Source organism: Achroia grisella, unplaced genomic scaffold, assembly GCF_030625045.1.
Source record: "Achroia grisella isolate CSIRO2021 unplaced genomic scaffold, CSIRO_AGI_Agris_v1 utg976, whole genome shotgun sequence".
Classification (NCBI taxonomy): domain Eukaryota; kingdom Metazoa; phylum Arthropoda; class Insecta; order Lepidoptera; family Pyralidae; genus Achroia; species Achroia grisella.
The window spans coordinates 1,338,871-1,353,392 of NW_026713078.1; the positions used below are offsets into that span (position 1 = coordinate 1,338,871).

Sequence of the window (14,522 nt, forward strand, 5' to 3'; positions counted from 1 at the left end):
TTTCATTTACAATAATACTGTCTTATTAAATATAATATCTATAATTTCTAATAATTATACAACAGATTATGTTATTATTATACTTTGACCATGAGCTGTCAAGTTTGTTTACATATTCATTTGTATTTAATTATTCAAACAAAGTTGAACCACATTTGTCAGTATCCTTATTATTTCGTTACTTCCTTTCTTTTTCTTCATTTCTTATTGCAGTTCTTTTCTCGAAGTCAATATTTATGTTGTCCGAGGAAATAGTGAAGTAAATATAAAACTTATTACTATACATTAATCTTCATATATCCCATACTTTAGTTGTTAAAAAATATAAGCAAATGAATAATTCCGAGTTGCTAAAACTCAATACAGTTTATTGAAATTATTTGTATCGCCGATTGAATAATCAATAAGCAGCGGTTGCATTTATTGAACAAAGACGTATGACCTCAAATAAACTGCCCATTGTTATGTTTATCGGTTGACAAACTTCGCAATAAAATATGGTGATAAACAAATTTAATTCTTATATAGAAAGAAAGTAAGAAATATAACTTAAGTAACAATTAATTATGTTACTTAAGTTATATTTATTATTTTACTTAATTTAAAAAAATGTATTTAAGTATTTCTATTAGTTATACATATAATAATACCCATAATACAAGCCCTATTAACGTCGAGACAAGATAATATTTATAATCAATAAATTTCAGAGCTGTGGTATGTATATAATAGCACAACTCTGAAATTTATTGATTATGTATGCTTGAATTATGTATGGTTATACCACAGTATAAACGCTGTGGTCCATCCCAATTTTTTTATTTTATTTATAGACGATTTTTTATGTAATTACAAAAAAACATTCTTCCATTATTCTACAATCACTTAAACAGACTCAACCTAGAGAGAACATCAAATGATGACGTGAACACACTTGCATAACGTGAACTTGGCTGATGACCGCAAATTACTTTCTCGTGTTGCGTCGAGCGGTATGTGTGTTTGTATGTCACATTTATTGCTGCAAGGTCACGGTTATTCTTCATATGATTCAATCAGCTTTGTTAATTGATTGTATATTGTTTTACGCTATTTAATGATTATGATGATTTAAATAATCTTGTAATACAATTTTAAGGTTATAATTTACGTAATATACGTTTATTATAGACTAGCTTTTGCCCGCGGCTTCGCTCGCGTTAATTTATCCTCTTCGGGGTGGAATTTATCAAAATCCTTTCTTAGGGGATGCCTACGTCATAGTAGCTTTATGCATGTAAAGTCTCAGCACGATCGGTTGAAAATTTACAAAGTTTCATGCAAACTTTCATCTCCTATTTTATCTGAAATTATATTAGAAATAATCAAAATAATAAAAATCCTTTCTTAGCGGATGCCTACGTCATAACATCTACCTGCATGCCAAATTTCAGCTCGATCCGTCCAGTGGTTTGGGCTGTGCGTTGATAGATCACTGTCACTCTCTGTTTTCACTTTTTCATTGTCAGACTATGTTATATGATATTTATATTGGATTTATATATTTTATTTCATATTTATTTATAGATTGATATATATATTATATGTATTTGTGTATGTATATAGTGTTCACTTTTAGTATTTGTATAAATTTTTTTGACCTATTGTTTTCCTTATACCGCCTACAATTTCTCTGCACAACCTGTGGTTGACTGGTAGAAAATGCCGTAAGGCGTTAAGTCCGCCGTATGTACTTTTACCTTGGTATTTTGTGCATTGAAGTTATATAAATAAATAAATATAGAGAATAGAGGGGGAGCAGAATGCTAATTTATTTATATTATACATAAAAAATACATTAAATCAATAGAAACTCATTCCACTTACTTCCAAGTATTGTACATATACACTAATAGAAGTATATACCTATATATATAGTCTTTGATACTAGAACTTTAAAAATGTTTAAAATTATAATTTAAAATAATTATGGTCAAATTTCCACCAATGACCGACTACTAATTATTATAAATACTTGCTAGTATAATAATTATTTATTAATAATAAAAAAACACTATTTATGTATTAATTTTAATAAATCTAGAAATTTATTGATAACAGTACAAGATAGTCATTATATAATCTAATAAATCGTATATTTTTTTCGTAAATACATACATTTCATACATAGAAAACACTCAGATATAAACAATCGTACTCATGAATACATATGTTTGTACCGTCGAGGACTCGAACCCGCGAAAGTAAGGCTAGACCATCGAGGTCGTCTAGTGTAACCTAGTAACTAATATTCTCATGTTATACTGATTCTCATTATTTTAATTAAGCATATAATATATTAATTATTATCATAATGGATTAATAAAAATCTAATTATAGAATTATAGTGTTAGGTATTATAGAAAAGAATGGAAAACTTTATTCTATACTAGCTGTACCCGCGACATCGTCCGAGTGGAATTTAAATTTATTTTTCTTAAATAAAAGATTTTTCTAAAATAAGTAGCCTCAAAATCGGTCCAGCCATTTCAGAGATTACCCGGAACAAACAGACAGACAGACAGACAAAAATTGTAATAAAAAAATATTTTGGTGTATGTACCGTATTTATATTCATATGGATATAGTAAAAAACGGTTATTTCAATATTACAAACAGACACTCCAATTTTATTTATATGTATGGATATATCTTTTTTATGGTGTTCTTATTTTTTATTAGCAGCACTACTCGTTTAATTATGGTCAATGCTTTTATATTAATAATTCATGATTGTATGGTGATGTTTTTATATTACAACAATTTAACTACGTAAGAAACAACTTCAACTACCATTATTACGTCGCATTTTTTTTTATCTTATACCATAATTAAAAATCTTAACGTATGTAAATGCGAAAGTTTGTGAGTATGGATGGATAGGTGTTTTTTTCGTTTCTTGTAAAGTCTAGGGACTGTTGTACAATTTAAAAGGACATGCCAGTCCCATTGTAGCCTAGGATGGATAGATCTATGGACGAATATTTGTTATTATCTCACGGAGACACTATTGAACGAATTTTGATGAAACTTTTCAGTAATGTAGCTTATCCATGAGAATAACGCACGAAATAATTTAAAAAGATATTCTGTAAATTGAGAGAAATATAATGATAAATGTCAAGTAAATGCGAGTCAGCTTGTATAGTATAATTTTAAACGATAATATTATAAGTAAAATTACTTAGTTAATATGGGTTTTATTATGGAAATTAAGGGGTTAAAAGCTTACCTACTATTACATAACGATTCTGAATACAGTAACATAAATTAATAATTGGAAAAAATAATAAAAAGAGCTTATAATACCACATATGTACGATTATAGTACAATAGTTTGATGAAGGAATATTGAGTTTTTAATATAATAATGAAGAAATAAAAAACTTATAGATTAATCAATCTATAAGTTTTTAGTTTTTTATTACGGAATGTTCTAGAAGATGTGAGAAAATTCATAAAAAGGAACATAACCTTCCATGCGTGATGTTCTATTTTCAAATTATATAATTTTATATTTAAATACGTTATAGAGCTCTTTGTCATCCAAACAATCGCATTAAAAAAGAAAATAATAAAAAAAAGTATATGTCTAGTCCTCAGTTCAATTTATGGTTTTTATTTTATATAGTATTTTTTTTAAAGCGTAATATTTTAATTCAATTGATATGTTATTACACATACATACATACATTTTTAATAACGTAATGAATTGGTTTTAACGTTTGTTAAAATTGTTCGATAGCAATACACTATTATCTATTAATTAATCATTTAAATTACTTCAATTGCAAAAAATAGTCTTTGCACGTATCATTTGAATTCTTCTGGAGTGATGACGTGGGCGAGAACTAGTATCTAATGATATCATTAACAACTGCACGGTTTTATGAAACGTGTCAACTCATAACTACTTTATTAACATACGTATATACATCAGCTTCCTGTTCCTACATATGGATAATATTCCTAAATGGGTTGTTGACAGGCTATACGGATTTCCGTAAGGCATTTGACAATATTGATTAGCAATTAGTGAAAATTACCTTGAATTTAAATCGAACTTTTAATTGTAATAATTATATTTTATTTATAATAAAATAACACTATAATGTAACTAAACAGTCTAATGAATCAGTTATATTAGCAGCAGTACTACAGGGGTCTATTATAGGTCCTATTTTTAAAATCTTCATTACCATTATTATATTATATACAAAAATCGCTATGCACATTATTATTACCAACTGCGTCATATGATTTAACCATAGGTATGTTATTAACTAGTTTTCTAGTATCGTTACCATATAAAAAAATCTAGCTATGTACCGCAGTTAAACCTTGCGTTGAGTTTCGTTGTAAAAGAAATGACGGTAATTTTTTTTCTCCACCCACTACTGTTACTTTTTTCGCTCAGCATATATTCTGACTTTTTTTTTTTTGACACGGCACTTAATGCAGTAGCGAGATAATCAATAGCCTAGTATCTGCTTTAAGAATGCATCTATCAATTACGAAATAGGATTTTTGAATTCCGATTCGTAGTTTCAGAGATTAGCGTGTATAAACATACAAATATACCCTTCAACCTTCTATACAGCTATAAACTACATCTAAAAGTTACGGCGGACTATAAATAAATCAAGTTCATTTAATAGATGTATGTAAATTATACTATAAATAGTTATAATATATTATTAGATTATAATACCGTCATCATAATGTTAAATCAATAAAATTTGTAAATATAAAGAACGTATATAGTTAATTATGTATTAATGGAAAATTCTAATAGATAAAACAACAAGAATGGATCATTTAACAGGTCTATATATGTATATATAATCATACATGTTCATAGTTTCGACGTAGCGTTTTACGTCAATATGATATAATGTGATTTAATATATTATCGCTGACTTTAAGGTCCTTGAAATTATTAAAATTGAATAATGGTGCTTCCTTTAAAATATTTTTAAAAGAAGGACAGGGTATTGATCTTAAAATTATGTAAATTGATGTTTCTTATTTGAAACTGACAGATTTGTCGTTACATAAACTAAGAAAAAACGGGAATTCTCATAATGAAACTTCCGGACTGCTGCACCGATTTGAGAACTTTGATTGTTTGAAATGTATATTATTCCAAGTGACACAAGCTATATATTGTATATTCATATTATATAATATTTCGAACTTCAAAAGCAAAATGTAAAATTGTTGTGAAATTTTTATTGATAGATTTATACGCAGCTTGTTCTATGATTGACCTTTTAGTTGCCTTCAAAACGGTAATAGTACCATTTTTAAATAAATATTGCGTGATTTCGAAAACTGTTTAATTGGTTTTAAAAATTGAGGGAATGTAAAAGTCTTGTCTTTAATTTAAAAATATTCTTTATTAGTGTCTATTACTAGTGACTTCGTCTATACAAACTTTAATTAATTAATTAATTAAATAATTTATAGTAGCTGTCTGTAATAATATATATAGCCTATATGTTATACTAATCTATATTACTGCAAAGTTTCATCAAAATCTGTACAGTAGTTTTTGCGTGAAACAGTAACAAACATCCATACTTACAAACTTTCGCGTTTATAATATTTTTAAGATTAAGATTTTTATTGATAGATTTATTTTGCAGCTTGTTCTATAATTTACTTTTTTTTTATTGATTTTAGTTGTCTACAAGGTACTAATACCATTTTAAAATTAATTTTAGCGATTTCGAAATCTGATTAATTGGCTTTGAAGATTGAATTTATTGGGAACCTAAAAGTCTCGTCTTCAATATAAAAAATATTCCTTATTAGTATCTGTTACTGTTAATATTTTATTCTAATACTAGCTGTCCAGCGGTTTCAAGCGCGTTAAATGTCAATATATTTCTATAAAAAATATAGCCTCTATGTTATTCGTAAAAGAGTAATAAACATCTATACTTACAAACTTTTGTGTTTATAATATTATTAAGATTAACACTATCTTTTACAACCCTTCTGGATTGTTATTTAGTATCAATAGTTCTACATCTGTATCCATCCTAATAATATGATCTTAGTTTACGCCAAATTTCATTAAAATACGTTCAGCGTTTATTTCTGAAAACGTAACAAACAAACACACATACGTTCACATTTATAATATCGGAACGGATTAGTAGCACAGTGACTGTTCTTGTGGTTCTGAAGTTTTGTCTAGTCTTTTTGTTTATATAGAAATAAATTTTATGATACATAGATTAGTAACCTTGTACTTAATAGAGTAGATCAAAACGCAAAACAAACGTATGCAGATGAATTTGTTATAATAAGCAAGTTTCATATATAGACTTCCGTGGCTATACAAACAAATTTTGATACAGCTGTGTTTCTCATTGGTTCTTTTCGACTGAAACCATATTCCGAACTGTCTGAATAATTATGATCATCATCATCGTCATCATCATCATCATCATCATCATCACTCCACTGCAATCCATAGCTGAACAGAGGCCTCTCGCAAGGCACGTTGCTAGGCACGATCTTCAGCCCTTCTCGTCTAGTTACCCACAACCCTACGTATATCATTGCTCCACCTAACTGTTGCATAATAAACATAATTATATAATGAACTAATTATTTCCAGTGACTTCTTCCGCTTTTTTTTAGATAACCTATGTCCTATGTACTTGTGTCCTAGATAGCCTATGTTCGTTCTTACAATACGATATATATTCATGTTAATTTTTTTTTTAATCCGCTCAGTAGTTAATTTGTGCAATTTTCACAAATAGACAGACATACACATATTCACGTTTATAAGATTAATAATAATAATAAACTTTATTAGCCTATAAGACACTTTTACATTTTATACAAGTAATACAATAATTAAGTATAGATTATTTTGATTTCAATAAAACTCGATACAAATTTTTATATCACCAATTTCGAAAGATTTAAGACGAATCTGATGAACAAAGGGCTATGAAGATTGCCTCAGAAGCAATTGTGCTGAGTGGTATTAAGGGCATAAATGACAGATTTGCGAAGTTAATGGTATAATTTTATATTTCAAGTTATGATTATTATCAATACAATAAGACGCATTAATGCGCGTACCTTCTTTGTACAAAGATTGGACGTTGAAGGCTGTATGCATTTAGTTTGATAAAATAGACAATTGATAATTTTCAATGAAATTTTATGAATCCGGAGTCCATTGTTGTTTATTTAATTAAATGTGGATTCTGAATGCCATAAACTAAATATTATAGATTACTGGCTGTCCCGGCAAACGTTGATTTGCCTTAAAATAAAAAAAAAATTAGGGGTGGACTACTCTTACCATTTAGGGGGATGAAAAATAGATGTTGGCCGATTCTCAGACCTACTCAATACGCTCACAAAATTTCATGAGAATCGGTCAAGCCGTGTCGGAGGAGTATGGGAACGAAAACTGTGACACGAGAATTTTATATATAAGATAAATCCTAGATTACATTATATAAAGTTGCACTAACTAGAAGTAGCTGTTTCCTATACTATTTTATTAGCTATTAAATTACTTATTACTTAGGTAACTGTTGATAACAGTAACAATGTTTTACAATTATGTGTCTAATCAATAACTACGGATTTAGATAATATTATTTGATAAGTATAATGTAACAATATTTATTAATTGAGAAATTGAAATCAACTTTTCTAAAGATGACACTGGAGAAGTTTAAAGGAGTCTATTTAGTGTCTTTGAAACACCTATTTAAGTATCCAGGTACCTTACTTTGCAAGTTGCGGTGTGATGCAAGGCCATCCATTATGAGATTCTACCACGGCTATCATACTTTGTGATATATATGATGTGACGCCCTTAGTGTCTAGCGGTTTAGGATACCGCTTTACCTCTGATGGTCGCGGGTTCGATTCCTCGCACAGTGCAAGTGTTTGTATTTATTAGTATGATTGTATTTACAAAAAAATGAGTATTTATATCAGTTGTCTAGTACCCATAATATAAGCAGCTTAGCGTGTGAATATATGACATTGTGTAAATTGTTTTGAAATACTATTATTATTTTTATGTAGCTGAGGATTACCACTTTCCGCCAATTAGTCAGGTTGTTTATCAGTCTAGTCTCATAAAAAATATAATAATGAAATAATTATGTGGGAACTACATAAAAACCGGTCTACCTAAATTCTGTTATTATTATAAATAGAATATACCTGTAATAAAAGGTAGATTTCTTCAAACATTCATGGAAACTCTTTTTTATATTGAAATTTATGTTTATAATAATAATAACCCACTTTATCGCACAGCGCCATCTAGTCCTATACCAAGGATGTTATGGATATGAAATTTCGGATACGGATAGGTTTCGGATATAGTAATGATTATTATATCGGTTACTGATACGGATGCGGATATTAAATTATTTCGGATTATCCGTTAGTTTCGGATAATTTCGGTTACGGATATTAATTTTTTTGGTGTTACATAATTGTGTCTCAATTAGGCTCCGCCCCTATCCGATGTTATCCGAAACTCTTATTTCGGATTCAGTTACGGTTACGGATATTTTTTTATATCGGATATCCGATAGTTTCGGTTACGGTTATGGATCTCCCTAACATCCCTGTTCTATACTAAGCAGAGCGTGTGTTATGGGTACTAGACAGCTCATATAGACACTTTTTTGTAAATACAAACATATTATACATAGAAAACACCCAGACTGATACCGTTTGTGGTTATACTTATGAATAGAAATGTTTATATAGTGTGTAGGTTCGAATCCGCGACCATCTGAAGAAAAGCGGTGTGCTAACCCGCTAAACCACTGAGGTGAAATCATACAGACATACTTATATAATTTATACCTACTAAAATAATTATTTATACTAATATTATAAAGAGGTAAACATAGGAGCGGAGCTGCAAGGAAAAATATTGTAAAAACTCATAATACATTAGCAGATGAAGTTAAATTAACGTAAGGTGTAATAAGACGGTTTTTTACAACAAGAAGCTTATCAAAAACAATTTGTACCTCTAAGGTAGATATATTATGTATACATATATATATATATATATATATATATGTCTTTCGAAAAAGTCAAAACTCTTTTATGGGAAATGGTATAAAGTTTTACAGTAAGATACCAAAGGATATACTGAAATTACCTTTAATAAATTTAAAACATCTGATAAATATATTTAATGAGAAAAACGCACTAAACGATTACTTAAATCACAAACTTGCATGGCAATAGTTGTTCACGTATGTTGGGGTTTTCATTTAATGTTAAACAGACAGCAATAAAGTACAAATGTAAATAGATGGGCTTTAAAAAAACCAGTTCAATTTCTTGCCAGTTCATATCAATGGAATTTGTATATTGAACTGGACGGTAGAGAAAAAATATGCTTAAAAACTTGACGTTCATAAGCGGCTAAAATGTCATATATGTGTTATAATATTTATGAGGACATTTTTATTATACACTAGCTACTCCCGCAATTTCGTCCGCGTGGAATAAACTTTATTTTTCTAAAATAAAAGTAACATAAGTAATGTTACTGTTGAAAAATAAAGTTAACCAAAAGTTAAAAAAAAAGTAACTCCTTGTTACATCAGCTACCTGCCAAAAAAGTCCCGTCAAAATCGGTCCAGCCATTTCAGAGATTAGCCGGAACGAACAGACCGACAGACAGACGAAAATTGTAAAAAATATTATTTTGGTGCATGTACCGTATTTATATTCATGTGCATGTAGTAAAAAACGATTATTTCAATATTACAGACTCCAATGTTATTCATATGTATAGATATAGATATACAATTAATGAAACTCACATAAATATGTAATAATCTCAGTGAATACAGTTAATTAAACAATTAAAAAACACGTAAACTAAACAGCACATATACTTATAAATAAGAGATGTTAGCAGCTGGAAGAGACAACTATTTTTGCATATCTCAGCTGAGTACAACTATTTTTGCATATCTCAGCTGAGTACAACTATTAATATTATCCATTTGTGTTTCAATTCTCAGTGACATTGATTAAAATTTTCCTGTAAGCATTTAATTAATGTAACTCAATTTATTCGTGACAACCTTATCCTTATTAACCTTTATTTATACTAGCAAGAAATGAAATAAATATCACTTCATTTCATTTCAAGCGGCCCCGGTACGCACGGGCCAAATATTAATGTACATGGAAAACATATGAGGTAACTATTTTTGAAGTAATTTATTAACGTAGTACATTCAAAAACATTTACGCCAATCTCAGAAATGGATTAAGTGATTTGGTTATGGTTCGAGGATGTATAAAAAAAGAGGTATAAAGTTCTTGTTTCATGTGTTAATGCTATGAGACCCGGATGCTTCGATATAAGTTCACTTTCTTGTACCTGCCTTATATAAAAATGAGGAAATTTACATTTGTTGTAAATATCAACCGGCGACCATGATCTTATGTCGCTGGTTGGTTATTTCGTGGTCATATTTAAGTATAGTTTTATAATTTTAAAAGCTTTTTTCCTTCATTTTTCCGGGTGAAAGAATTTCATTAAACGGCCTTCATGACAATTAAAGAAGTACAAAGTAAATCACTTCCCAAACGATTACAGATTTACTTGAAGAAATGCTTTTATAGGACACTAACTATAATCTGTGGCTTCGTCTACTTTTTTGTGTTAAAAAGTAACCTAAGTCTTTTCTCGCGTTACTACTATATTCACGTCAAAAATTATTAAAATCTGTTCAACTATCGAATTGTGAAATAAGAATAAACAGACAGATAGATATACATTCGCATTTATATTATAACTAGCTGTCGCGGCAAACGTTGTTTTGCCTTAAAATAAAAAAAAATTAGGGGTGGACTACCCCTAACATTTAGGGGGATGAAAAATAGATGTTGGTCGATTCTCAGACCTACTCAATACGCTAACAAAATTTCATGAGAATCGGTCAAGCCGTTTCGGAGGAGTATGGGAACGAAAACTGTGACACGAGAATTTTTTATATAAGATTAATAGTAAGGAATGGATATAGAAGACTCCACGATATGCTCACACTAATATACTATATTTAAAAAAAATGGGATTAATGGGAAGGATTTTGTGACTATACATTTGAAAGTTACATGTCCATATGATTTTCTGCTGTAATCCTATTACATTTATAATATTACATATTAATATCTCAGGCCAATTCACACAGCGCCATCTAGTCCCAAGCTAAGCAGGGATTGTGTTATAAGTATTAGACAACTATATACTAAGATACATTTTATAAACGTACTTGTTATATATATAAAACTCCTAGACCAACACACAATCATACTCATTAATACAAATGTTTGTACAGTGCGAGGAATCGAACCCGCAATTTTTGGAAATTAGCTGCGGTATATAACATACAACATAACAGTGCATTACACCGCTAAACCACTGATGCCGGTACTTCGGTACTGAGTTATAATTAACAAAATGGAACAAATAAATGTAATTAAATGTTATTATTCTATTGCCAGCAGGTTGTAAGCCATGATCTTATTTTTAGAGAGAGATACTATGAAATTACATCTCTTACAGGCTTCTCTCTTAATATTTGAGAAAACAATACCTACACTATATATGACTTAGAATAAAGTCACACATATATTTCAAACAAAATACAAATCTCTATTTTGAACAACCAATTTAAACCAAATCAAGAATAAACAAAAACACACATTAAACAAACAAAAAAAAAGAAATGACAAACAGTGATTAAACCAAACCAAATCATTAGATTTGGTTTAATCACTGTTTGTCATTTCTTTTTTTTTTGGTTTAATCACTGTTTGTCATTTCTCTTTTTTTTGTTTGTTTAATGTGTGTTTTTGTTTTTTCTTCTACTGAATAAATATAATTTCATTTAATTTCATTTGATATGGTCAAATGGAAAGAAATTGATTATTTCGAAGGTGGACACATGAAAAACCTGAACATTAATATTAACACGTTCAAGAATAATATTTACAATGAGTAAATAAGCTTTCAAAACAGTAAACATATGTATTATGTATATCTAATACAATCATACATCAATACTCCAAATGTTTACATAAGTAGGTAGTTCATGTTTATCTGCATAAATATTACAGAGAAGAATTGTAAGAATATTAGATAATTTTTTTTTATAAGCTGTCATTAGCCAGTAGTATAAGCGATGTATCCTGGTTGATCACGCCTTTACAAATATTCTGGTACATTATATTTGAAGAATAGATCTGAATATCTATCTATCTATCTAATATAGTATGATCTGTCTATAACGATCTGTAAGCATTTTAGTATCATCTAAATCTCAGTGCAAGATTCTGGAATCTGCATTTATTTCCATGCATGTTTATATTATACTAGCTATCCCGACGTCGTTTTGCCATATAAATAAATAAATAAATAATATAAATAAACAATTTTGCCCAAAAAATAAAAAAATAATGTTAGGGGTGGACTACCCTTATCACACAGGGGTATGAAAAATAGATAGTAGCCGATTCTCAGACCTACTGAATATGCATATAAAATTTCATAAAAATCGCTCAAGTCGTTTCAGAGGAGTATGGTAACTATCATTGTGACACGAGAATTTTATATATAAGATAAGATTAGCTGATCTCGCAAACGTTGTTTTGCCATATAAATTCAATACGCTATTAAAAAATAGGGGTAGGTGATAAAGTGGTAAAAATTTAGTGTCGTGTGTTTTAAATGGAAAAAATAAAATATTGTCCATAACTAAAACCAAAATTTTAGGGGTGGCCAATCCCCCATCTCGGGGTATGAAAAATAGATAGTAGCCGATTCTCAGACCTACTCAATATGCATATAAAATTTCATAAAAATCCGTAAAACCGTCTCGGAGGAGTATGGTAACTAACATTGTGACACGAGAATTTTATATATGAGATTAGTGCATAAATGACTTCCATACTTACTTACTTAGACTTCTACCCTCTTATGTATTTTATAAAAACGCAAATCTTAGAATGAACATATTATGTGTACTTTCTACTTTTCGCCCTGTATTTTTATTTTAAAAGAAAATTCCTATATCTGTAATAGTTAAAATGGGTTTGTAACAATTTTTGATTTTATATTTCATATGGTTAGTTTTTACATGTAATGTATTACGAGATTTCACCGCTAATTTTGGATCGATTTTGATTATCCTTTATACAGTCCTTAAAATATAATTCTGTGTTTTTATTAAAAAATAATATAAAACTGTATAAACTTATATACTAATTGTCAATGCCACGACAGTAGTCGATTTCTGTAGCAGAAAAAAATATCAATTACCTACATCTACCGATTTCCTAACTAGCTCATAGTGCATAATAATGACAATACGTTTTCTGCGCAATAATGCAGTTTATTATTCCACTGTATTCTCTAATGAAATAATCATAATTACCTGCAATTAATTTGTCATTACAATTACAAAACTTACCGTTCATTGTCGAACTGGATTCACTATCACATATAGTTCATAAAAACACAATCTGTTCACAAGCACTGTCACTGAAGAACTGTATCAATATTTTGTGACATAAAAATATAGTTGACAAGTTTCTTATCGAGATTACTTGCTCTTGCTCATCGACTAACCGCCTCCGGCTGTCTACCGTGCGGCTCTTGCGTTACAAGACAAATGCTTGAACCTGCGCGGGCGCAATGATAATAAACAATCAGACCGCGCTGTAAAATATAAAAACCTTATGTTAGTATAACACGTGCGTAAATTTCTTGAGAGTCGTTCGACCTTTGCTGTGATCGCACAGATGGACCGTGGACGTGTTTGCGTATACGTAAATCGAGAATTATTATTGTTTGTTTGTATTTGGGAAGTTTTAATCATAGATTTTATTTGACAAATATAATTTAAACCTTGGTGATCACTAATTACTTCACAAATAGGTAGTTAAATGATCACTCACGCTTTGGCGATCAATTTGATATGAAAATTTCATGTTTTTGTTGATGATAATTGAATGGTGATTCAGGGTCTGCTGGTGATGAAGATTATGTGATGAGGATGTCAAGTCGATGATGATTTCACCATAAAATAAAAACCATGACATTGCGGACATGTGGACATGTGGTCCGCCATAAAAGGTTACTTATATTGCAAGTAATTGGGCCCTTTTCTCTCATTGTATTTTAAGGATATACTGTACATATTGTACCATAAATAAATAAATAAAAATAAGTATTAGTCACTACTAGATGTAATGACATCTCCCACTTTGTGATAACTACAACTACTACTTTGTGATAAAAATAAATAGAAAATTAACATGGCAGAAAATCACTATTTGTGAAAATGGGTAGGGTATATAATGTGAACAGACGTTCGGTTTTAAATGGGATAGTCCCTTTTTAGAAAGACGAGTCCCGCTGTATCCGAAATGAATTCTGAGAC

The 14,522-nt window shown here is 29.5% G+C and overlaps 1 protein-coding gene across 1 annotated transcript in view; it reads right to left on the bottom strand.

Annotated features, from left to right (window-relative positions):
* LOC131854293 (elongation of very long chain fatty acids protein AAEL008004-like) overlaps positions 1-13,751 on the bottom strand; it is a 59,668-nt gene extending 45,917 nt beyond the window's left edge. Inside the window, exon 1 of the mRNA XM_059205391.1 lies at positions 13,551-13,751. Coding sequence (XP_059061374.1) covers positions 13,551-13,557 — 7 coding nt within the window. The 5' untranslated portion in view covers positions 13,558-13,751. The remainder of the gene's footprint in view (positions 1-13,550) is intronic.
* Between the last annotated feature and the right edge of the window lie 771 nt (positions 13,752-14,522).